At 38.4% G+C, this 24,713-nt stretch overlaps 4 protein-coding genes across 6 annotated transcripts; 1 reads left to right on the top strand and 3 right to left on the bottom strand.

Annotated features, from left to right (window-relative positions):
• Positions 1-1,235: 1,235 nt before the first annotated feature.
• LOC136227541 (uncharacterized) lies at positions 1,236-5,930 on the bottom strand. 2 transcript variants are annotated; one of them, XM_066016235.1, is made up of 7 exons: positions 5,221-5,930; positions 3,865-4,008; positions 3,396-3,468; positions 2,754-2,889; positions 2,554-2,650; positions 1,720-1,815; positions 1,236-1,629 (listed from the first exon to the last, which is right to left on the bottom strand). In XM_066016235.1, the coding sequence occupies exons 1-7, from the start codon at positions 5,863-5,865 to the stop codon at positions 1,471-1,473; spliced, it is 1,350 nt and encodes a 449-aa protein (XP_065872307.1). In that variant the 5' UTR covers positions 5,866-5,930; the 3' UTR covers positions 1,236-1,470. The 2 variants fall into 2 exon arrangements, with proteins under 2 accessions (XP_065872307.1, XP_065872308.1); XM_066016236.1 differs by having other exon boundaries at positions 2,754-2,859; positions 5,221-5,916.
• A 1,329-nt stretch (positions 5,931-7,259) lies between these two features.
• Positions 7,260-8,287, top strand: LOC136227154 (protein FAR-RED ELONGATED HYPOCOTYL 3-like). The gene is made up of 3 exons (XM_066015849.1): positions 7,260-7,954; positions 8,045-8,192; positions 8,282-8,287. The coding sequence occupies exons 1-3, from the start codon at positions 7,278-7,280 to the stop codon at positions 8,285-8,287; spliced, it is 831 nt and encodes a 276-aa protein (XP_065871921.1). The 5' UTR covers positions 7,260-7,277.
• A 321-nt stretch (positions 8,288-8,608) lies between these two features.
• LOC136225866 (protein MAINTENANCE OF MERISTEMS-like) lies at positions 8,609-13,637 on the bottom strand. Of its 2 annotated transcripts, none has more exons than XM_066014005.1 (5): positions 13,621-13,637; positions 12,776-13,052; positions 11,723-12,675; positions 11,208-11,632; positions 8,609-8,737 (listed from the first exon to the last, which is right to left on the bottom strand). In XM_066014005.1, exons 1-5 carry the CDS (start codon positions 13,630-13,632, stop codon positions 8,704-8,706), a joined length of 1,701 nt encoding a protein of 566 aa, XP_065870077.1. In that variant the 5' UTR covers positions 13,633-13,637; the 3' UTR covers positions 8,609-8,703. The 2 variants fall into 2 exon arrangements, with proteins under 2 accessions (XP_065870077.1, XP_065870075.1); XM_066014003.1 differs by lacking the exon at positions 8,609-8,737 and adding an exon at positions 10,878-11,117 and having other exon boundaries at positions 11,222-11,632.
• Positions 13,638-19,303: 5,666 nt separating this feature from the next.
• Positions 19,304-22,177, bottom strand: LOC136225546 (probable plastid-lipid-associated protein 4, chloroplastic). Its single transcript, XM_066013608.1, has 6 exons — positions 21,777-22,177; positions 21,531-21,644; positions 21,001-21,096; positions 20,727-20,801; positions 20,080-20,147; positions 19,304-19,587 (listed from the first exon to the last, which is right to left on the bottom strand). Exons 1-6 carry the CDS (start codon positions 22,101-22,103, stop codon positions 19,515-19,517), a joined length of 753 nt encoding a protein of 250 aa, XP_065869680.1. The 5' UTR covers positions 22,104-22,177; the 3' UTR covers positions 19,304-19,514.
• Between the last annotated feature and the right edge of the window lie 2,536 nt (positions 22,178-24,713).

Below are 24,713 nucleotides of genomic sequence, written 5' to 3'. Positions count from 1 at the left end.
CAAAATTTTAGAGAAAACTTGATACTTTCCTACAAGATTAACTATAAAATGACGCAAGTGATTAACTAACCCCAAGCATCTTTGGAGCTATTTTTTTATTTCTTGGAAGTTTGGCCTCCAAAACAACTTTTTCTTAGTAATGCCAATCTCTACGGCCCTCTAGAGAACTAAGAAACCTAGAAAGTTTTCAAGTTATACTCCAAAAACACGTTTTCAAGGATTCATCTTAAGCTTATATTGTCGTATTAGCTCTAATCTCTTTCTAAGATGTTCAACATATTGGCGTATTAACCATAATGTCATGTATGTAAACCTCAATGAATTTGCCTAACACATCATAAAAATAGTATTCATAGCCCGTTGATAGGTCACACCAACATTTTTTAACACGCATAACTAACCACTCAAAAGTCCATATAGAACAAGGATACCTAAACGCGGTCTTTAAAATGTCATCTAAGACTATAATAATTTGGTTATAAGCCCGAATAAACATCTATGAAAGACAATAACTCATATGTTTTTCTATTGCATTAATTAGCATGTCAGCAATAGAAATCACATATAAATCCTTAGGGATTGCTTTATTTACATCCCTAAAATCTACACAGACTCTCAACTTGCTATTTGTTTAATAGCATGAACAACATTAGAAAGCTAATTAGCATATCTCGATGGGCGTAAAAGTTTTGTATTACAAAAATACCTCCAAATAAAAAAATCCTTAGATAGAAAAAGAAATTGTAAAAATAACTTTGGGTTACCCATACTCCAAAATGTACCCGACTAATTTCAAAATAAAACGTGATGAAAACTTATTATGATCACTAACCTTCAAATTTAATAAATGAGTATGGTTGAAATCAGCCGCAGAAAAGATTATCACTTTGACTATGGATTCAAGCCCTACACGCCATGTTACACAATCACAACAAACTGGTCAAGCACGCGAGAACTCTAATTTAAATATCTTGAGATTCTTAACCGCTCAAAACGTTGAAAATTCATAATAATATGTTATTATTAGGACAAAAATCAACATTAAGATACTTTTATGACTTAAATTCAAGCCCAAATTGATCCGTTTATGACGAAAAACCCCATAAAGTACAACTTTTGATTTTCATCTAGACAATGTGAAATCTTAAACGAATCAACTGCCTAAAATAGTATGAAAGCACATGCACATTTTTCCAAATGAATTCTAGCTAGGAGAGGACAATAGGAACATGGTCTGAAGACAAAAACATTATTCGGAGTCATATCAAAATTCTTAAAAACTTTACAGCTTTTGCTTTTTTCTAATTTTTCTGTTTGTGGTTTATCTTACATGTGGTTTAATGTTTTCTACTATACAATTATCTGATAAAGAAGCAAAATAGAGGATAGGTGATGAACATACATTATGACATTTTACCTGCTGCCTAACTTAGCTACCATACCATGTAGGAATCTCATGGATCATCTACTTCAAACTGGGGTACCGTTTCCAACAACTGCAGGGCTTTCATCTTGAACTAATTGGTCAACTGGATTCTGTTCAGCCCACACAGCCGCATCCAAGTATCCTAGCTCAAACAGCCTGTCAAGATTATCATCTGCTGCTGGCTCCAACGCCCACTTGAAAAGCTGGATCCATTCATTCCAAATTCATTTTCAACCGCTTATTCTAAAAAAATGTAGAATTTACAATACTAAAAATATCAGAGCTGAATTCACCTCTCTAGGCCCACTCCTATTTTCCGGATTGCAGTCTGGACTTATCCCAATTCCTTCAAGTCCCAGTCTACTTGCTGGGAAAGCACAAACACGAACCTGCAATTTACACAATCAGATACAAACTGGAAGGCAGTTTATATTTAAGAGTTCAAACTAAGCTAAGAACAATTTCAGACTTGGCATACATGATATTGCCATTGCAATTCAACTCCTTCCAAATACCCCCATCAAAATAATTGCTACACTGCTTCATATTTTATGTGAACATCATACTTCATATGTACAAGTATACTTTAAGTCTACTAACAAATTAACAGGTTATAGATAATAATTTGACCTAAATCAAAGAGAATACATGATGATACTTTATACTTCAGTCTTATTTTAATTAATACCATAAAAGCAATAAGAATGCCCATATAGGTACCACAAAATAACAGTAAACCTAGAAAACCAAAATTCTATAAACAACTTTTTATGCTTGTTTTCTAACACTTCTAAAATAAATAGTGATCCTACAAGCAGTACTCCTCACTGACAACAGACTACATAAAGTAAAGCAGAAAATAAATGTTACAAAGATGTATCTATGCTCCATCTCCAGTTTTAGGGGGGGCATTACAGAATTGTATAGCTGATACTTCTAGGTTGTACTATAGGAGCAATTAGAGGAATTTAGTATTTTAAAATGTTCCCCGGTTTAGAATCACACAATTGTATGTGTTCCTCCTTGAATCAAATACACAATCCAATTCTCAAACAAGGAAGGCTTCAAATTGATCAATGCATATTGCATACTAAAAGATCCTACCAAATAATATCTTGAGTGATTACCGTTTGAGCAGCAGATGTCGGTGGCATAAACAATGTCAACCCACCATCAATGCAAAGTCGATTTCTAAACATTGTTGCAGGTCTTGGTGCGAGGTATCTGCAATTTTCACGTATATTCACTGGATTATACTTTTAAATCAATAATGTTTAAGGAAAAAATACAAGTACTCTCAAGGCAGAAAAAATAAACAAATATTCACCCTGGAACAAAGGAAGAAGTGAAAACTGCATTTATGAGATCTTCTTTCGAGTCAAATTGATCAACTAGCAAACCCCTGGGCCTCCACAAAAGTTGAGTTACAGCAACTGTGGCAGGACAGATATTAACAGAGTGCCCTTGCATTATAATCAGAATAATAGGTATAAATGCATACTATAGAATAACTACAAAAACCCCAAATTGCAATTAAGCTATCTATCATTTCACCAGAAGTCATCGTGTACAGAGTTTCCACCTATGTTGCACGGAAACTCTTCTTCATTGGCGTTTCCGCATTTCGTGTCCGTTTCCTAGCTAAATTTTCTTATTAATAACGTTTCCCGGTGTCCATTTCACTTTGCGTTTCCGTGCAACATAGGTTTCCATATCAAGGAGATAATGAAAATAGAAAAAATTACACTATGTCCTAGTGCATGTTTTCCCATACTCATTTAACTTCTTCCAGCTTTTGAGTATACCCACTTTGCCATCAACTGTACCTCACAACAAACTTCATCTAATCAAACACTATAACCATATTAATAAGCATTCAAGCAGAAAACATATGTTTGACAATACTAGCAAACAATGTCAAAAGCAAAGCAATGATTTTATCAGAACAATCAAAGGCAATCTTCCTTACCACGAACCCTCCCATTGGCCCTGATATGAACATCATCTGGCAGGAACTTTTCTAAAACATCTCGAAGAAGAGCCTGTCCAGAAGAAAGAAAAAAATCAAAGGGAAATATCTTCTGTTTGTGAATTATACAAGAAAACCTTGTTTATTCTTTCTGTTCAAAAGAAAGAACGAATCAAATGAAAATTTATGTTCTTTATGAAATTATTAAAAATTGCAGCCAATAAAAATGTACATGAGTCATAAAAACTCAGACCAAGCAAGAACTAGAATTCTTCTTTTTATCATAAAAGCATACCATGAATCCATTTTTTTCAACATTGCATGCCACACATGCCAATAATTTAAAAGCCTTGTCCTGATTAAGAAGCTAATTTTAGTAAGGTCATGTAAAAAGTGTCTAATATTACTAGCCATTAAAAGAAGTTCTATCACCAGGCTACATAAAATTCAGTAATATTAAGAAATTTACCCCAAGCCTAAATGCAGTCCCTTTTTGCCGACAATCTTCAGCCAGTACTTTAGTAACTTGTAGTGCTTCATGCATGCTATTTCCAGAGGCGATCACTGCACAGACTATGGCACCAGCAGAGGAACCAGCCAATGGTGTGGTTTCCTGTGTCAGGCAGGGTACAGAAAAATATAAGTATCTGAAGATTTTTCAATATTTGTTTATGAGAACCAATTATGTTTTCTTTTTCTTTTCACACTTGGCAGTTTGCAGTGAGTATTTGTCATGTTATTCAAAAGGAACAAGTAGCAGTTCCAAAATAGGTGGAATTGGAGGGAAAGGATCCATATATGACCATATGTTTGAGTTGACACTAAGACACAAAAAATAATCAGTTGAACAACTTGATAAGACAACATCAAAGTCTTACCAATCATGGACACTTTGTAGCAGGAGAATTTATCTAGAAAAATATCAAAGTATAAAAAATACATAAACAGAAATCTGTAAAAGAATTATATATATATATATATAAGAAACTTTTACTTAAAATAAAATAATATTTTGTTCCCCATCAAAATTCATAGCAGGATGCAATATGAACATTTAGCATAAGAAAAGCTATATTTTGTTCAAATACTGTTCTGAACAACAAATTTCCAATACTGGAACTTGGTCAGCTCCATAACTAGAGCACAAGTTTTCATCTATGATTTATACATGAATGGAATGACTGAAAAACTCAGCACATCTTTGGAGATGATTCCGTAAAACAATTCAGTGTCATAGCTAATCGAGTAGAAAGCACAAGCATGACCAACTTAATTATGTAGTCACTTCTAATTTTCCAAGATAAGATTCAATATTCCTTAAACGAAATGAAGTTAAATAACATTCACGGAAACACATTACAATAAAAGAAAATCAACAACACAAATACTTGCAAGGATACTTGTTATATTATATACACACAAAAAACTGAAAATGCTCAAAACCAATAAGTGCTGGGAAGAAGTTTTAATAAATTAACCACTCAACAATTGACAAATTAAGAAATTTGTTGACACTGGTAATATCTGTAAAAAAATAAAAAGTAAATTCTACTCTAATTCTGTAAATCAATATCTCAGAGAACCAATAAATTGCCAAACTGGTAAACAACTAAAGACTTCAACACAAAAACCCATTAACATAGAATGTCAAAAACCTCAGCGAACCATCTATATATATTTAAAAAAAAAAGGTCAAAATAACCTTTCATAATTGGGTGAACTATCTACACAAAGCAGTTTAAAAGCCTTCACCTTTTACGGATGAAGATAATAAATTGATACGACATTAACGATAACTGGGTGACCATAAAACCAATAAACCAACCTTAATGTAACCCTTCTCAATGAGTAATTGAGCAACGCCAAGGTGATAAGGAAACAGCAATCCAGCAGCAGAAAAACTAAATCCAGGACTAGTAATCACACGGCGTTCCTTCTCAGCCTCGACATCCTTAACCCTTTGTTCCCATATGACATCAGGCTCTATCTCATCCTCTATAACCGCCCCAATTCTCTCATCATAATCCAAAGTGCCATTTCCGTTGGCGTTTCCATTCGATTTCTGAAACAACGAAATCCCCGAAGAAGATAAGCTCCCATTTTTATTTGGCCTACCAGTTTTGATCAGCCTGGATGCAATTCCCAAGAAAAGCTCCCCTGTAACCAGCGCAAATGATTTCTTCTCCGGCGGAGGTGGTTGTGGCGGTGGAGGGTACGTGATTTTAGTGTTATTGGAAGAAGAAGAAGAATTTCTGATGAATTGAGATAGAGATTGGGGACGTTGAGGAAATAGAGAGTAACGGTGGGTGAGATATGGGTTAGGATTAGAATTGGGATTAAGAGAAGAGAAATGTGTAGGGGCTATTGATTGAGAGTGAGAAAATAGAAGAGAGGAGAGGGAAGGAGCCATGGAAAATGGTGAAGAAGAGGACGAAGGCGAGGCTCTGTTTGTTTTGTTGATGAAAAACATTATTGAAAATTAACGAAAATCCTTTTCCGGGAAAATAATAAAAAATAATATAAATTTAAATTGTCATTATCGCAGCGAGTGTTAGGGTTCTTGAATTTATTATGTGGTTTTGGAGGGAGAAACGATTGGTTGCTGTGCTGGCCGACGTTTCTGTTTTCTTTCTATTTGAGGCCAACACAAATACTTTCTTAATACTTGAATGGGTATTGCTAAATACCGCCCTTAATGTCCGTTTCACCGCACTGTTTTGACCATTTTACCCTTGCCACTTTTTTCCCCCTAAAACCTTAAAAACTCTCTCTAGTTTTCTCTCCCGAGCACAAATCCCGGATTTGAAAAAAATGGATCAAAACATTCCCGAAGACAATGAGTTCGAACACGAGGTAATATTACGAGAATTAAAAACGTTATTAATCATTTTTTTATTTTTTTTTTATTCGAATTTTGCCTGGGCGGGTGGCGATTACCACCCGTTCCTTAGGCCGATCGGGTCATCCGATCGGCCTAAGGAACGGGTGGTAATCGCCACCCGCTCCACCCATGGAACGGGTGGTACGCGCCACCCGTTCCACCTTTGGAACGGGCAGTACGCGCTGCCCGTTTCCACCTATGGTGGAACGGGTAGCCTGCTCGTTCAGGCAAAAGTGGACAGAAATTGCCCCGAACTAATTTCGAACGGGAGAAATAGGCCCGAAGTATTTTTTTTTTGTAATTTTAATGTAAATTTTTCGTATATTCAGGTACCGATAGAAGATTGGAACCCCGATAACATTGATTATAGTTCGCGTTTTATAACGGATACCGTTTTCCCCTCCAGTCAGGATGCTATTGATTGGGCAAAAAAGATAGCTATTCAGAATGGGTTTGAGCTTGTAATATCTTCGCACAAAAATGGGGGTAAACAGAAGTTGTTGCGCTGTTCACGGGGTGAACGATATAGAGGTGTTGTGAAAAATGATGAAGATCCTGCAATTAGAAAAAGTAAAACTAAAGCGTGCCGATGTAAATTTCAGATTAAAGCCTATCAACATGCAGACCTTTCGGGATGGGGGATAAAGGCTAAGGCTGGGTTAACTGGAATGCATAACCATACAATGCGTATGTATCCAGAGGGAAGTCGGCAAATGAGCGGACTCAGTATCGCATCTAAACAAATTGTGCGTGATATGTCTTCAGCTCAAGCAAAGCCTTGTGCTATTTTAGCAGCAGTTAAAGAAAAACACCCAGAGGACAACTCAGTAATTAAACACATATATAATTACAGGGACAAAATGAGGAGGGACGCGTTTGAAGGTAGAGACCTGGCTAGTCAATTCTACCATATTGCTGTGGAGAACAAATATGTCAATTACACACAGGCTGATTTAGGTGTGATAACGCATGTGTTCATGGCACATCCAGAGTCAGTTGATATGTTCAGGACTTACCACTGGTACATCGGCATTGATTCAACGTACAAAACAAACAAGTACAAAATGCCGTTTGTTGAGATTGTTGGGATGACGCCATGCAATAATAACTTCAAGATAGCGTATGCTATTGTTAAAGACGAGACCGAAGGGAGCTATCGTTGGATTTTGCAAAGGCTGAAGATTTTGCTTGGGGATGATCTTAACCCGACCGTTGTTGTTAGTGACAGGGAGCTTGGGTTATTAAAGCCGATACAAGAAGTTTTTCCACAAGCAGCGCACTTGCTATGCACTTGGCATATTAATAAGGATGTGGAAGATCGTGTGTATAGAATCATTGGAGATAAAGGCCTTGCCTCTAAATTCAAGAATGGCAAATGGAGAACAATATTAGAATCATTAACCATTGAGGAGTACGAGACCAATCTTATGATGATGAAGGAAAAGATGAGCAGGTTCAAAGGAGTTATCTCGTATGTTGAGGAGACGTGGTTGGTGCATAAGGAGAAGTTTGTTGTTGCTTGGACAAAGGAGTTCCTACATTTTGGTAACACAACTACTTGTCGAGTGGAGAGCGAACATGCTAGTCTAAAGCAATGGCTCAATACGGCAACTGGGTCCCTTGACACGGTATGGCAGAAGGTTCACAAGCAGATTGAATCACAAGCAACCAATATAAGGTATTTGCAATTTCTTCTACTGCGATTTTGGAATTTGCATTTAGGGTTGTATCATTTCACTAACTAATAATAATTTTGTCTTCGTATCAGGTACATGCTTGAACAGTCGCGGCTTCGTCAATCAGTCACTTTCACCGGACGCCCATTAAGCCAACTTGTATTCAAAGTCTCTCATTATTGTCTGCAGTTGTTGAATCAAGAGTTAGAGCGTATGAGAGGGTTGAGCCATGAAGTGTACGTGCGTTGTGGTTGTGTATTGAGAACATCGCATAAGATACCATGTGCATGTGAACTGAAACGAGCTTGTGATCTGGAACAAATGATCAGTTCTGAGAGTGTTCACGTGTTTTGGAGAACACTTTTAATCAATCATGGTCACACTGATGAAAATGACGGGCGTAATGATCTGAACGAGGAGCAGCGATATTTTAAGTCCTTAGTGGACCAAGTCTCTAAAGCCGACCCATCCGTAATGCGTAATATTTCAATGTTTATCCATGATCAACTACACCCTGATCAAGCTCAGTACACCGAACCCGATGTCAAAATTAACGTGCGGGGGCGACCTAAGGTGAGCAAATCCACAAAACGTATGCCGAGTTCTTGGGAATATAATGAAACTCGTCGTGGACGGGCTCGTTCTACTAGTTCATCTAGGAGTCGTGGTAGAAGTGGCAGAATTAGCTCGTCATCCTCGGTACATAATGCTGCCTCATCAGGTAAATTATATCTGATAAACCTAACTTTTTTTATAACTGTTTTGCAATATAGAGTTGTTTTACACTAATATACATGAATGCAGATGGAAAAACGTATCATGGTTCTGAATTCGTACATTCCGATAAAATAGTTGGCATAATTAAACCATACGTCGAATCATACTACGACGTTGTAGGTGATGGAAATTGTGGTTTCCGTACGGTAGCAACTTACATTTTTGGTGACGAAGAAGCGTGGCAGACAGTTAGGCATCACATTCGAAATGAAGTAATTGCTAACCGTTGTTTGTATCAAAGAGTGTTTGTTGATACTGTTGATGCAGCTCTTCGTAGAGTAAGTTGGGACGGTGCAGGTTGTACGCCGGATTATTGGATGATCGTTTGGGATGACTTGTGGCCGGTTGCTACCATGTACAATTCTGCTATCATGTTATTTGGCTTCTCAGGTGGGGACACATTAGCGTTGTGTGGTACTATCTTACCATTGTATGCCGCATCGACTGCTACAAGACCATCACGTGAGATTTGTATAGCTCATTTAGGGAATCACTGCCAGCACTACATACGTTTAAATTTATCGCCTAACTTTCCAGTGCCCCCTATAGCACACTGGTGGTTTGTGCACCGAGGCCAAAGCGTTGTAGGATGGGAGCGCTTCTATCAGGATAGGGTGACACAGTGGACCAGATTGGCCCAACTTAGGGGATATTAGTGGTTGATATTCTATAATGTTACAGGTGAATTCTGATGAATTATGTGTGGTTCTGTAATGTTACAGGTGAATTGTGATGAATTTTGTGTGGTTCTGTAATGTTACAAGTGAATATTGATGAATTTTGTGTGGTTCTATAATGTTACAGGTGAATTGTGATGAATTTTGTGTGGTTCTGTAATGTTACAGGTGAATATTGATGAATTTTGTGTGGTTCTGTAATGTTACAGGTGAATTGTGATGAATTTTGTGTGGTTCTATAATGTTCCAGGTGAATATTGATGAATTTTGTGTGGTTCTGTAATGTTACAGGTGAATTGTGATGAATTTTGTGTGGTTCTGTAATGTTCCAGGTGAATATTGATGAATTTTGTGTGGTTCTGTAATGTTACAGGTGAATTGTGATGAATTTTGTGTGGTTCTGTAATGTTCCAGGTGAATATTGATGAATTTTGCTACTTCAGTTATCCACATTCCAACGTCTATATTCCAACGTCTATATTCCAACGGCTATATTCCAACGTCTATATTCCAACGTCTATATTCCAACGTCTATATTCTCCATCTATAAAATTAAACAATGTTGCTACTTCAGTTATCCACATTTACTCTTTACATTACGATCAACGAAAACTCTCAAACATAAATGGCTTCATCTGATTTTACCAACGAGTTCCCTAATTTTCCTCCCGAGAAAAGCATAGTTTCAACTTTGAATAAGTCTGATTGCACGACGAAGATGCTTGATTATCAATACTACGCAATTCGTGTATATGGAGAGACATTTGTGAGTCCAACAATGTTCTATCCTGAATTTCCATTTATGTTTTGCTTCAAGCTTCCGTCTGCTGGTGAGTTTCCAATATACTCACTACACATGCTGTGGTTCTTATGTTATATGTATTACATGCCTTTTGAATTTGCTCTAGAGGAATGGTTGAACAATTTGAATGAAGGAAATATTCCTAGTCATATTCAAACATTTCTGAAGTGGTTTATGCCTATTGATGACTGGAAAGCTATGTTCGCCAGACTATTGCGTGATAATCAGAGGGGAATCATCCCTAAAAAAAATTTCAACTCCATCATCTTTTTAAGATGGACAGAGTCTGAAATTTCTCATGAGGTTCATCGAACTTATCCTTACTCGATCGTGAAAAATTAGGATCGCTATAAATTAGAGGTTCGAGTACTACAGAGTATCAGCGCTTCAAAGAACGATTACCTGCCAGGACGAGCTTGGCCAAGAAATAGAGGAAATGCTCCATGGAACATTTTTCCTGTGGAATATGAGACGAATATTGCAGAGGAGAAAGAGATATACCTTGCAATACAGTCAGGTGTACCAGCGACATCTTCACCAAACATTCAGGTGTACGAAGAAGATAGTGACTAATGTCTTTTTTTTCGGTTTATGTCGTTGTAATGTCTTTTTTCAGTTTATGTCGTTCTAATGTATTTTTACAGTTTATGCAGTTTATGTCGTTCTAATGTATTCTTAAATTTGCAATAATAACAAAACATACCACAAAAAAGTACTAAAATATCAATCCACCAAATTCTGTCAAAATAGTACTAAAATACTACAAAATACAGTCATAACTCACTTGGCCAAATGCCAAGCATCCATAATCTCCTCTAACGACTGCCTATATACAATCGCAGCATCCTCGTCCAGATGACTCATGTGATCCAGCACAGTTTCACCCCAGCCAGATAATCGACTAACCCACTGTAAAAAAGTAAGGAACAAAAAACAAGGTTAATATCATTTCACATTTCAGTAAATATCATTTCACATTACTAGACCAGTCAAGAAAACCAAAAATAACTTACAATCTCACTGTTCGAGCGAGTATAAACAGCCGGTCCGGGTGCAACAATCTCCGGAAGTAGACGAGGGTGTGAGTGACGGGTGTACCAATGCATGTACTGATCCTCACAATCTGATGGAGTATGTGCTGGAGTGAATACAGACAGTATAAGGACGGACGACTGGGGAAAAGAGTCCCAAATACCCTGCACCATCACAGCTGGCACCTCTACACGATACTTCAAACTGGTCCACGGGCGAACAGCCTTAGAAGGCTGCAATATCGGTCTAGGAATGGTCTGCACATGTCCAAGCTGTCGAAGGCATCGCCCCGGTATGTACGGCTCGATCACATCCCGATACCGTATCCATCCAGAATATAGAGTCCTCGGGGTCTCAGTAATGGCATCAGGGCCATACGGCATCCACATGACCTACAGATGTATAAAATTACATTAACACATACAAGTAATACACAAATTTGTTTTAATTGAATAGTATTTATAATTATAAAGCAAGTATACCTCATCTGCTGTCAACACATCAAGCCGGGCACGAAATGCTCTCAACCGCTCATCGCTCTTCTCCATCGATATAGATGGCCACAACGAAGCCCTAGGAAGATCCGGGTCAACTGTAACTGCCTCTCGATGTGGCCTGAAGCAAGGAAAATACTCGTAAATCCAGGACTGGAGCAATGTCATACAACCCATCATCTGCCCGCAATCTCCTCTGGTAGCAATACCAAGATGACGGTATAGATATGCTAGTGCAGCTGATCCCCAAGAAAGTCCAACGGCTCCAGCCGCCGAGTCCTGCACCTCTAACAGACAAGAAGGTCGGATGCGGTCACCACTCTTGTCTACGAACAAGGTGGAACCGAGCATCAGCCACGTCCAAGCTATAGCCTGGGTCTCAGGAATCCGATCACCTCCACAGCGCTCCATGACGGAAGCGGCTCGTATACCACCAGAAGCATAATGACGGGCATCTAACTCAACCCGAGTCGTCCCAAACAAATCCATCACGCACTCCTTAAGCTCATCAACAGTCGCATCAGCAGTCACCATGGCACCATCTACGGGGATGCGCAATATCTCCCACACATCATGCATCAAAATGGTCATCTCGCCAAATGGCATGTGAAATGATGACGTGTCTGGCTGCCACCGCTCAACAAATGTTGTGATCAGTGCAGCATCTATGTGACTGTGCATAATACCAGGTAAATGGAACAAGCCAGATGACTCGATACGCGACTGAATCGTCCGGGAAGAACCACTGTACCATAATCTCAGCTTCGTGCAATACCCTGATCTGGTATGACACCTAAGGACGCCCCTGTCCTGACCGGCCCATATAGCACATGCAATATGTCCCAAAAAGCTCGGGATCACAGCACCATCAAATAGACCCCCGGGGACGGGGTCCTTCACAACCCAGTCATCCTCTACACTCCTCGATCGCTTGCTGCTACCTGAAATTACAGCAAACGGTAGACATTAATTTTTTAGTATATTTTTCAATAATCACGATTAACACAAATACAAATAAACACATTTTTTAATTTCTCTTACCAGAAGAAGATGCTGCGGTAGAAGAAAATCGTCCGTCTCGACCCCTCGTCACAACGCCACGATCTATGGGGATAGTATCAGCACTAGGACGATGCATAGAAGCATCCCCGTCCATGTCTATACCAGCCGCCTTATCCCGTCCCTCAGCACGCTCCGCCTGTGCAGCATGTGCCCTCCGGGCGTCCGCCATAAACCGCTGCTGCTCCTCCCGGTCCCGCCGAGCAGATGCAGTAACAGGACGTGAAGACGTGCGTCTAGGGTCAGCTCCCTCCTTATCCTGTAATATTATTTATTTATAAGGTATATTCAATTTAACATAATTTTTTTTTCTATACGTTCGGGTTTGCCTACGCCCGGTCCGTGCAATTTTTTTTTAAAAAAATTCAAAATTTGCCCCTTTTTGGCCTGGGCGGGTGGTTTACACCACCTGCCCTAAGGGCCAAACGGGTGCGGCGCACCAGTCGGCCTTAGGGCCGACCAGTGCGCCGCAAATGTTTGGCCCTTAGGCCAAACGGGTGGCGCATGCGCCCCACCATAAGGTGGAGCGCATGCGTTGTACGCGTTCCACCTTAAGTGGAACGCGTACGTCGAGCGATCCACCCTAAGGTGGATCGCATGCGCCGCGCGCTCCGCCTTACGGTGGAGCGCGTGCGCCGTGCGATCCACCCTAAGGTGGATCGCTCGGCACTATGCATCTCCACCTACGGTGGAACGCATAGTTCATGCGTTCCACCGTAGGCGGAGATGGATTCCGGCGCCCGTCTAGGCGAAATTCTGGGATTTTAATCCCGAATTTCGGCTCGATTACTCACGATTTTGATAATTTTTTTTATGGAAATACTTACCGTAATACCCATGTATCCTTTGCTGATGCCTCCTCTTCGTGCCATCTCGTTTTTGGTCGGTTTTTTTAGAATGGAAAAGATGTTGAGAGGATTTGGAATTTCAAAACTTATGTTTGAAATAATGAGAAGGGCAAAAAGGTCAATACAGGGCGGTGAACCGGAATTTTAGTGCGGTATATAGTCGCCCACTACTTGAATTGAATGTAGTTAAAAATGGGAACTATTTACTCCTCTCCTCTTACAGGGCGACAAATTTCATGCTCTAACTCCTGTAAATAGTTACATAACTCCAACTTGATAAATGGTAGTACATTTTTAACCAACATATCAATTGGATTTTCAAAAATATGAATCTTCTTCGCGTCCCTCAATCATAATTTCTCGAGCAAGATGATATTGTGTCAATATGTTTCGTTCTTTCAGCAAAAAAAAAATAGTAAATGCGTCTCATTCTAGGTCGTGCGAGGCGCACTCGAGAGGAACTCGCTTTCTCTCTCTCTCTCTGTTGTTTTTCCTCCTTTCGTGCGGTCAGGACGAGCCTCTCTTGAAGGCCAGTTTGCATCCGAACTCGAATCGCCACCAATCGAATTAACCACAAGAGGAGCAACCGTTGATATAAACTCCAAAGCTTTGCCAAAAGTCCAAAAACATTGTTCAATGGACTTAAGCAACTTCACCGCCATTGCTTCCTCGGCGTTGAGTGTAAACTTCAAATTCTACTGTGACTTTGGATTCCAGTTCTAAGACCTAGGGAATCCTAATGATACGTCATCTGGTTCCTTAATGAAGAAATACTTACTTACCCAACCATGAATGTTGGATTCCTTCCTATGGAAGGGTCCATATCATGTCTTCCATTGAAACGAAAGATGATCCTCTACCTTTCACTTAGTCACTGAGTGTAGTGAACGAAAGACTTGAACCAAAAGGAATCCATAGATTCATCGCCAGATAAGAGTCGCACAGTATATCCATCCATCTGTTAGGGTGGAGCTGGCCAATAGGGATCCCAAATGAATCTAGAATATTGCCTATCACCTCAGGGATAAGATATTGGAATCCCCTCTCAATGTGAATAACATAGACTGTAAAACATCCTCTAGGCGGTTGTGCCAGATGATGCTAAGGACCCGGTATCACACACTCTAGGTCCTTTAGCCAAGGATACAAACCCTTGAGGACATATATAACCCCCTTAGAAACAACAGACCTTGTGGTCTCCATCCTTGAGACTTTTACCCCCTTCCTCTTAGGGGTCGAAGAACTGGTTTCTTCCCCTTCCCTAGAAACTAGATTAAGGGTTTCAATGGTGGAAGTACGTGTGGAGGAAGGCGGGGTTCTAAATGGGTTTGGGGTTCCAAATGGGTTTCTTCGGAGCCTTCCCCGGATAACTCCCTAGTACTGCTTTGACTCATGTTCTAAATGCTTAGAGCATCTCCAAGAGACTCTTAGTGAGCTCTCTAAAAATAATATAAAAAATTGACTCTTAGTGATTTAAGAGTGGCTAAGATATATCATCTCCAACAATGCTCCTTATATTCACTCCTTATTTATTATTTTATTATTAAGATTATTCTTTATTGTTACATTACCAATAGTGTGAGGAGAGAGACACATCAATAATAAATTATTAATAAAAAATGAAGTTAGGAGGCACTAAGAGGTGGAGAGAGGCTCTCTATTAATAGAGAGGATTGAGAGGTTCTTAGTGATTTGAGGAGCTACTAAGAGTCTGTTGGAGATGAATTTTCATTCTCCCTCCTCAAATTTTAACTTAAAAGCCAACTTAAGAGGCTGTTGGAGATGCTCTTAGAAAAGAAGTTTGAAAAGCTGAAGATAAGAAAACTTACATGTGATAACTGGAATTCGTGAGAAAAGCTTCAAAATGAAGGGAAATGGCTTCAAACCCAGACAATCACTGGAAAATACAAAGAGAAAAATAGAGAAGTGCCAAGAGGAAGTCACTCAAATGTGAAACGACCCCTTTTATAAGAAATGGCGCTCATGAGCTTCAGAAACTGAGCTAAACGTGTCATGCGTCCCTACCTTAATGGCAAGAAAAACAGCGACAGACAGAGCAATGAATGCCCAGGACACACCTCAAAGACGAACATCCTTAAAAAGGGCTTTTTTGGTACTTTTAGGGGGCTTCTGATAACATCCGCATATTATCCTTAGGGTCAAAAATGTAATAACGAGAGTAAAGAATGATTCACCAGCATAATATCAAAGTCAGTAGTTTAGAACAAGATACACCTGGTATAGACATACGCCAAACAGAGTTGATAGGATAAGATTCAGCATCAATCCTTCGTCGGTAAGGATTCGCCCCAATACCTTCTCTAAAATGGTCTCAAGGGGAACCAAGGGTTGTCGCCATTAATGACATTAAAGGCAGGAAAGGACAAACTCCAGGAATAAGCAATGAATGTGATAAAGAGCATTAATGGCGTGACGGTTCATGTACAACACCATTAATGCTCAAAGGTTACAGTACTCTATATAAATACCTCAATCCCAAAGTATTCGAGGTATGCTTTTCTGATTTACTAAATGAGCTCTTGTTAATTATTATTATTCTTAATCCCAATACTGACTTTGGCATCGGAGTGTCCACCGCTGATCCCAATGGCACCTCACATGGCAGGACTTCAGCCAAGGTTACTTTTCACAAATATGAGAAACCTTTGATCCTTAGAAAAAGCAGTAACAAATTGACTATCACTACTAATTATTACTAGAGAGCTTGTAGTAACAATGTTTAGGTGATCCATAAATCTATTCAACCAAACGGCCTCCTGGGCTCCGGATGAGTAAGACACATACTCAGCTTCCATGGTGGATATGGCTATACATATTTGTTTCTTACTACTCCAAAAAAATGCATAATTTCCGAGTAAAAAGACATAGCCAGACGTGGATTTTCTTTCATCCAAGTCTCCTGCCAGTCTGGATATGTGTATCCTCTAAGTAGAAGGTTCTTTCCTTCGTAACATAGAGAATAGTCTACTGTTCCTTTGATATACCTTAGTATTCTCTTCACAGCAGACCAACAAACTTGACCTAGGTTGGATTGATATCTACTTACCATGCTGATATCATAGCAGATATCAGGCCTAGTGCATAACATTGCATATATAAGACTACTAACCAGATTTGCATAAGGAACATTTTCCATTTTCTGGATTTCTTGTTATGTTTTAGGGAACATCTTTGAGCTTAGAACATGATCTTTGCTCATCGGTCTATCTATGCATTTGCAGTCTCGCATATTGAATTTCTCAAGAACTTTGTTGATGTCAGCCTCTTGAGACAATGGCATTTCTTAGAGAGATCCCTTGTTATCTTGACCCTAAGGATATACGTTGCTTCTCTCATATATTTCATCTCAAAACTTGAACTAAGCCAAGCTTTGGCATGATTTACTCATTTTCTGCAATTAGGATATCATCAATATATAATGATAGAATGATAAACTTATTTTCAGAGCGTTTGGTATAGACACATTGGTCTTCTTCAATTGATTGAAGTCATTTGATGTCATCTCATTATGAAAATGAAGGTACCATTGCCTTGAAGACTGTTTGAGGCCATAGATCGATTTGATCAATTTGTAAACCTTTTGTTAGCAACCTTCTTAAACGAAATCTACAAGTTGTTGCATGTAAATTTCTTCTTCCAATTATCCTTTGAGAATTGCATTCTTATAACATCCATTTGATGTAGTTCTAGGTCCAAACTTGACATAATTGTGAGTATGGGCCTTATGGAAGTTAATCTCACGACATGGAAAAAAGTCTCCTCAAAGTCTATTCCTTCCTATTGTGCATAGCCCTTAGCGACCAAAAGAAATTTGTATCTTTCAATACTGCCATCATCCTTTCGCTTAATCTTGAGAACCCATTTGTTCCCAATTTCCCTTCTACCTTGGGTAAGTCAACAAATTGGCAAAGATGGTTGACTTGTATGAAAGTCATTTCTTCTTTCATTGCCTTAATCAGTTTGTCCTTTTTGGGACATGAGAGAGCTTGTTGAATATTCTTCGATTCCGCATCATCACAAGTTAAAAGAGTTAACCCTTCAACACTGAATCGTCAACGATCAACTTTTTATCTTTTAGTACGATGCAGTTCCGAATCTTGATAGACGAACTTCATATATTCATCATAATTCAGTATACTCCCACTTGGACCATGTTCCATGTTGTCATAATAGTGGGGAATAACGTTCCCGCTTTCACCCGGATCTAGAGTATTCGTCACGTTTTGGGGTACATTGACATGATCTTGTTCCTCGAATTCTTGAGAGATTTGAACATTATCAGGTTCTTCAGAAATTCTCCCACTCGAATCGAGAGGTCCGTTAGTCTCTAATTGCTCATAGAGAGTGCTATCTTTATCGACATCGCCTGATTTCGGAAACTCGTTTGCCAAAAAGATGACATCTCATGATTCAAATTCTACGACTCTTCCATCTTCATTTTCTCCCACTAGAATATATCCTTTTGACAGTTTTCGGTATCTTATAAAGATACATTTCTTAAAAATGGGCTTGCGACAGGTCCATAGCTCATATGGAGTGGAAGTTACAGATTTGGAGGGCACTCAGTTTAGGACGTAGATTGTCGTGAGCAACACATTTCCCTAAAATGAAATGGGTAAGTTGGTCTCAGCCATCATCAACCTAACCATATCGAGAAGAGTTGTTCTTCTTCTTCAGCTGTGCCCTTAAAAAACGAACATAATATAAGTTATACTTTTGATGTTTGAATAAATCGAGTCATGTACGAGATTTTATGTTTATATTTTATTTTTAATTGATTGATTGTTTGATTAATTAAATATAAGATGCATGAAATTATTTGTATATACGTATAAATATTTTATGTATATTTTTTTTTGGTAGAAAAGGAAAAAAAAACACAACCGAAAAAAAAAACTCAACCGAAATATTTTATGTATATAAATATAGGCAATTATGTTTATTGTGTAGACATCTCACTCATTGTCACGTTGAAATTTTCAAGTCAGGTTCAGAAGATTCATGTTTGTTAGTTTTTTCAATTTTATTTACATTCAAGTTGACCAGCACAAGCGTTTCATTCTCATTAGCATTTTATAAACATTCATTAGGATTTAATATTGTTGAATTTGATAATTTTGTTTATATTTAAGTGAATTTTATTGATCTATTAAATTTTTTGATTGGTTATTTAACTCTTTGATTATGCTTTAAAAAGAACTCTTTGATTATGAGATTGAGATCTTATTAGTTATGTTGTTGTCCATGTGTAATTATAGTGAATATTTGGATTTTTGTGGATATTTAATGTGAGAGGCAAGAGCTAATATCCTTGATGATTAAGCTTTGAGGGTTTATGTGAGAAGAAATTCTAAACAGTAGCGTTCACCCTGGACCCTGAATGATCAAATGAATTTGGTCATTTATCGTTGGATCTACGCCCATTAAATCTACACCTTAGGATGCTTTGGATATCCACCATAAACCTATAATGAACATAGATCCAACGGTAAATGGCCAAATTCATTTGGTCATTCAGGGCTCAGGTGAACGCTACTGTCTCTTGATATTTAAGTTTGGTTTGGTTTGGTTAATTTCCTTTCACGTCCCCCGACACTCTCGATGCATATTTAAACCGAAATCAAACTTCAAAAATCAAAAGTAGAAAAGCCAAAATATATTGTTAGATATCTCAACAAATTCATTAGGATTCTCATTTTATTTCTCATATAAATAATACAAATTTTGTTATGGTAACTTTCTCAACAAAATTTTACATATGTACATACATGCCTCAAGAAATTGTAATAAATACAAGCTGCAGCGAGGGATGCACTGGCACTGCACATCAGAAAAACCTGCAGTACGCTGCTTCAGACTGGGATACGGTAAGAGGGATCAATCATTTTCAAGATGAAAAGGTTGCCTTTGTCACCTCTGGATATCCTGTTTATATAACAATTCATCACTTTAAAAATCTTACACACTTCAACAGAATTACAGCCGACCTTAAAAATATGGCCTTCAATAGAAACAAAAACTGTGTTATAGTTGACCTTTTTAATCTTGTCAAGCGGCAAAATGCATATTTATACAAAATTACAACGAGCCCCCTTTTTAAGTGCCTGAATTTTATTTTATTTTTTTTTATTTAACCGAACCTCACCCATTTAAAAACAAGTGAACTTGTATGCTTCAAAAGGACTCAATCAAGAGATCAATTCACATCGACTTGATAGAACAAATTTAGAAAGTTAAAAGGACTCAAAAATATGTTTTGCCCCTTGTCAAGCATGTAAACTATTATGTGAAGCAGCTAGTTTCAGCAAGGTTGCCTACAATATCACTACTTCACCCTCAGAAAGTTACGCAAGAAAAAATGGAAAAGTTTATAATTGCTAAATTTGAAGTGAACATGAATAAAAATCTCAGACTGACCTTAGTTCGTCATCCAAATACGTAATTTCCAACTCACCAACAGCTGTATCAGGTGCCTTTACTGGTATCTGTAATGTAAGACATAATAGAATAATTTATTCACTCAAATGTAAACTTGAAGGGAATTCCTAACACATATAAAGACATGCTATAACTTGTTGCTCTATACGTCTTAACCAATGCCAATTCATTAGTATTTTCTTTACATTTTCAAGGTTGTTCCACTTGTGCAGAAAATTCATTCAGGGAAAACAGTTTCATACAAAGATCCTACCAACTTAGATGACAATGAAATCTTCAACTGAATATAAAAAGTCAGAACAACAAATGTCATCTAAGGGGTTGTGGGGAGACGAGAACGTTTTATTTGAAACCGTGCTCTAATTGGACATCAGAGCGATAAAAAGTTGGATTCAGGAATCAATCAATTATACACATGAGCCTACAAGAAGCTAATTTTCTAGAAAAAATACACTCAAGGATTAATTTATTACTCTTAGAAACTTAAATTTTTAAGATGCCACTTATATGCTCAAAATAAAATAAAAATCGGATGAGGTCCAAGCATAAGAAGAAGAAGAATACAAAATTACAAACTGGCTCACTATATTTAGGCCTTTAGAATGAGTAAGAAGAAGAATACTTGCCAGACCAGCAATTTTGAAGAAGTCGAACTTTACAGCCACCTTTCTGGAATTTAAAGGTGTTAAATCTGCAGTTACCTAAAAAAACATAAAAACATCAAATTGAGAAGCATATATTCATGACAGAACTGATGATTGGCTTAGAAATTAACAGGGAGGGGTAGAAGGCTGCAAAAAGAAATTCATTAATAAGCAACTATAACTTGACTCAAACAACCACTGTTATTGCTTCTACTTCTACCTAGAATCCAAAAGAATATGGAATTAGAAAAATTACCTGATTGAAGAACGGCCAGGATTCCATATTCTGAGCCCTCAATTTGTCCACATTAATTGCTTGATAGTTTGTTCTGGATCTTAATAGTTTGGGTCTCTGCTTAACATCATGTTCATATAGCAAAAAGTAAGTGGTAAAAACAAATCAGAACAATAATCACTTCTACAATCTCTTATTTCGAAGAAAACTGGACAATGCTGCAAGAAAACAAAGTTAAAAAAAAAAAACTGCGTGCCACTGCAAACTATATGACAATATCAGTGAGCAATTAGAGTATATGAAAAGATCCAATCATCCTAGTCTAATCAAACTTGCCAATTTAATCCTCAAAACTAAATCATGCTCATAAATGATTCTGCACTTGCAGCTTTCTTCCCCAAAATCTGATCTAATTGGCCTTCTGATTCGCAGTACATTTCAAACATAGTTCCAATTTGGAGTAATAAAGCCCCAACCCAATGGTGAGAAAATGCAAGGCCCTCTCAAAAAGCAGACATTGAAAATAGAAACATTGAGAAGTTTGGGCTTACATTAGTCTGCAAAATTGACAGTGAAGTAGTGTAAATAAGTTCCCACTTTCCATTAATCAAATTGGATTTGAGTGGCTCCTTTGTAGGGTTAACTGCTTCAAGTTTGCGGGCTATCTATTATTAAAAGGCAAACACTGAAAACTGTCAAAAATTAGGAATTTAACAAATCCCCAAGCGGAAGCGGTAGAAATGGCGAAACAATTTTCAAAGAAAAAGCGAAGCAAGAGAGGAAAAAGAGAAACAAACCTGATCAACTGTCTGCTGATCTTGAGGAGTGGCCTGAGCCCCGCGATCAAGAGGAGCAATGGCGTCAAGAAGGTCTTCCTTGAGGAGATTAGCATCCTTTCCCTTTTTCAGGAAAGCAGGAAAGAATGAAACTTTAGCTCTCCATTTATCAGAGCTTGAGTTATTAGATGTTGAAAGGTTGAAGGAGTTGGGTTTGTTGTTGCTGGAAGAAGAGTAGGACACAGATACAATGGTTGTGGCGGTGAGCCTGGAGGTTGGGGCGTTACTTGAAAAATGAGACGCGGTGAGGATTGTAAGAGAGTTTGAAGAAGAAGAAGATAAGGCCATGATTATGGTTTACTTTTGCAGAAGATGAAGATGTGGCTTTCTGTCCTTCACTCCCAGCCGTTACTGCTGCACATTTCCATATATACTTACGTTTTTCCTTAAAAAAGAATTGAAATAAACTAGGCCTCAACTTCTTCAAAAAGGTTGATTTGCCCTTCAACTTTTAGAATGTCTCAATAGTTCTCTAAATTTATATAAAATATTCAATTAGCCCTTTAAGTTTATATAAAATATAATCAATTAATCACTCGATCGTAAAAAAAGTAAGTTAAATGCGAAAAATGTATTACACACATCTTAAAATGTTATTACATAATTAAAAAAATAGATTAAAAATAAAGTTATTGTTTGTTCAACTATACAACTTGTCTTCTCTAGTATTAGATCTGTATACTTCGATTTTAGTAGTTTTACTTTTTCTAAGACTCGTGCAATACATCTTCCGCATTTAACTTACTTTTTTACGACCGAGTGGTAAATTGATTAAATTTTACGCAAATTCAGAGAGCTAACTAAACATTTTATGCAAGTTCAGGGGTCAATCAACCTTTTCGGATAAGTTCAGGGAGTAAATGATGTATTAAGCCAATAAACTAATTACAAAACTGACCCATATTTACATATTCAGACTCATTCCACTACCTCTCCATCATCTTTACTTTTAGGGCTTATTGTTTCATTTTTTTAGTGAATTGCTATTTACCGTCCCTAAAATACTTTTCACCGCCTCTTTTTGATATTTTTGCCCTTCTCACAATTTCAAACTAAAAATACAAAACCTCTCAAATCTTCTCTATCTTTTTAAGATTTTCAAAAACCCGACGTAAAACGACAAGGAATGGGAAAAGGCTTGATGAATGTTCCGTTAAGTTTTTTTTACAAAAATTGAACGAAATCACGAGTTCCGCCTCCGATTTCGGACGCGGAACCTTTTTTTTTTTTGCCTAAACGGGTGCACCTCTCGTTGCTGCCGTAGGCGGAATGCACGAACTGTGCATTCCGCCCATGGCGGCAAAAGGATCGCCATGCGTCCCACCATTAGGTGGAACGGGATCTTCACCCGTTTGACTCTACGGCCAAACGGATGCCACGTCCGTTTGGCCATAGGGCCAAACAATTGCAGCGAACCAGTCAGCCCTGGGGCCGACTGGTGCGCCGCAATCGTTTTGGCTTGGGCCGGGTGGTGTGAGTCACCCGTCCAGGCTAAAAACGGGCCGTTTTGAAAAAAATTTCAAAAAAAATTTATTCCGGTCGCACGTTGGCAGGCCCAAACTAGTAAAAAAACCAAAAAAAATAAAAATTGAGTATAACAAATGTATTTACTTGCTTGTTTGGTTAATTTACAGGATGATATTGTTGAGGCGCGTTTTGGGCACAAGCATACAACTTCACGTGCGGTTACTGCCTCTGCTTGGAGGATGCGGACGGAGCAGAGGATGATGGCGGACGCCCAGAGGGCACATGCTGCACAGGCCGAGCGTGTTGGCCGTCAGGAGGTGGCAGATGATTATGAGATGGATGGAGATGACTCTATGCCTCCTCAGAGTGCTGATTCTGTCCCAGTCCCTCCTGGCATAGTGACGAGGGGTCGAGACTGACGTTTTTCTGCTGCAGCAGGGTCGTCTTCTGGTGAGAATTTTAAATTTAGGGTTTAGGGTTTTTTACTCGTGATTAGTAGGAAATATACGAATATTCTGAAATTCGTTTACTGTAATTTCAGGTAGCAGCAAGCGCTCGAGGAGTGCTGGAGATGATGACTGGGTCGTGAGGGCCCCGGTACCCGGGGGTCCAGCTGATGGTGTTGTGATCCCGAGCTTTCTGGGTCACATTGCCTATGCTATCTGGAGTGGGCAGGATATGGGCATCCTCAGGTGTCATACATGCTCAGTCTATTGCAGGAAGTTGGGGTTATGGTACAGTGGTGCTTCTAGGGAGATCCAGTCGCGTATAGAGTCATCTGGGCTGTCCCATCTACCAGGTATCATGTACGCCCACATCGATGCACCTCTAATTATGGCTTTTGCGGAGCGGTGGCAGCCAGACACGTCATCATTCCACATGTCGTTCGGTGAGATGAGCATTATGTTGCATGACGTGTGGCAGATTTTGCGCATCCCCATAAATGGGGCTATGGTGACTGTTGAGGCGAGTACAGAACTCATACACAAACCACCTATAACACAACTGGACATAACTGAAACATAACTGAATACATTCAGAACATTACAGAACTCATACACAATCAACCTGTAACACAACTGGACATAACTATAATATGACTGAATATATCCAGAACATTACAGAACTCATACACAATCAACATGTAACATAACTAGACACAACTGTAACTGAAAACATCCAGAACATTACAGAACTCATACCCAATCAACATGTAACACAACTAGACATAACTGTAACATAACTGAATACATCTAGAATATTACAAAACTCATACACAATCAACCTGTAACATAACTGGACATGACTGCAACAAACTGTAACTGAAAACATCTAGAACATTACAGAACTCATACACAATCAACCTTTAACACAACTGGACATAACTGTAACATAACTGAATACATCCAGAACATTACAGAACTCATACAC

The sequence above is a fragment of the Euphorbia lathyris genome, chromosome 4, assembly GCF_963576675.1.
Source record: "Euphorbia lathyris chromosome 4, ddEupLath1.1, whole genome shotgun sequence".
NCBI classification, from domain to species: Eukaryota; Viridiplantae; Streptophyta; class Magnoliopsida; order Malpighiales; family Euphorbiaceae; genus Euphorbia; species Euphorbia lathyris.
The sequence above is the reverse complement of the archived record's forward strand: the minus strand, read 5'-3'. Positions and strand labels throughout refer to the sequence as shown.

Excerpts from the sequence above, each read along its gene's own strand:
- LOC136227154 (XM_066015849.1), top strand. The coding sequence starts at position 7,278 with ATGTTCAGGACTTACCACTGGTACATCGGCATTGATTCAACGTACAAA. Across the intron at positions 7,955-8,044 it reads TCACAAGCAACCAATATAAG|GTACATGCTTGAACAGTCGC; the intron begins GTATTTGCAATT and ends TCTTCGTATCAG.
- LOC136225866 (XM_066014003.1), bottom strand. Across the intron at positions 11,633-11,722 it reads ATGTGTTGACAGCAGATGAG|GTCATGTGGATGCCGTATGG; the intron begins GTATACTTGCTT and ends ATACATCTGTAG. Across the intron at positions 11,118-11,221 it reads CTCGCTCGAACAGTGAGATT|TGGGTTAGTCGATTATCTGG; the intron begins GTAAGTTATTTT and ends ACTTTTTTACAG.
- LOC136227541 (XM_066016235.1), bottom strand. The coding sequence starts at position 5,865 with ATGTTTTTCATCAACAAAACAAACAGAGCCTCGCCTTCGTCCTCTTCT. Across the intron at positions 3,469-3,864 it reads GGACTGCATTTAGGCTTGGG|GCTCTTCTTCGAGATGTTTT; the intron begins GTAAATTTCTTA and ends TCTTCTGGACAG. Across the intron at positions 1,816-2,553 it reads CGACATCTGCTGCTCAAACG|GTTCGTGTTTGTGCTTTCCC; the intron begins GTAATCACTCAA and ends TGTAAATTGCAG.
- LOC136225546 (XM_066013608.1), bottom strand. The coding sequence starts at position 22,103 with ATGGCCTTATCTTCTTCTTCTTCAAACTCTCTTACAATCCTCACCGCG. Across the intron at positions 21,645-21,776 it reads ATCAGCAGACAGTTGATCAG|ATAGCCCGCAAACTTGAAGC; the intron begins GTTTGTTTCTCT and ends TTTTAATAATAG. Across the intron at positions 19,588-20,079 it reads TATTTGGATGACGAACTAAG|GATATCCAGAGGTGACAAAG; the intron begins GTCAGTCTGAGA and ends TTATATAAACAG.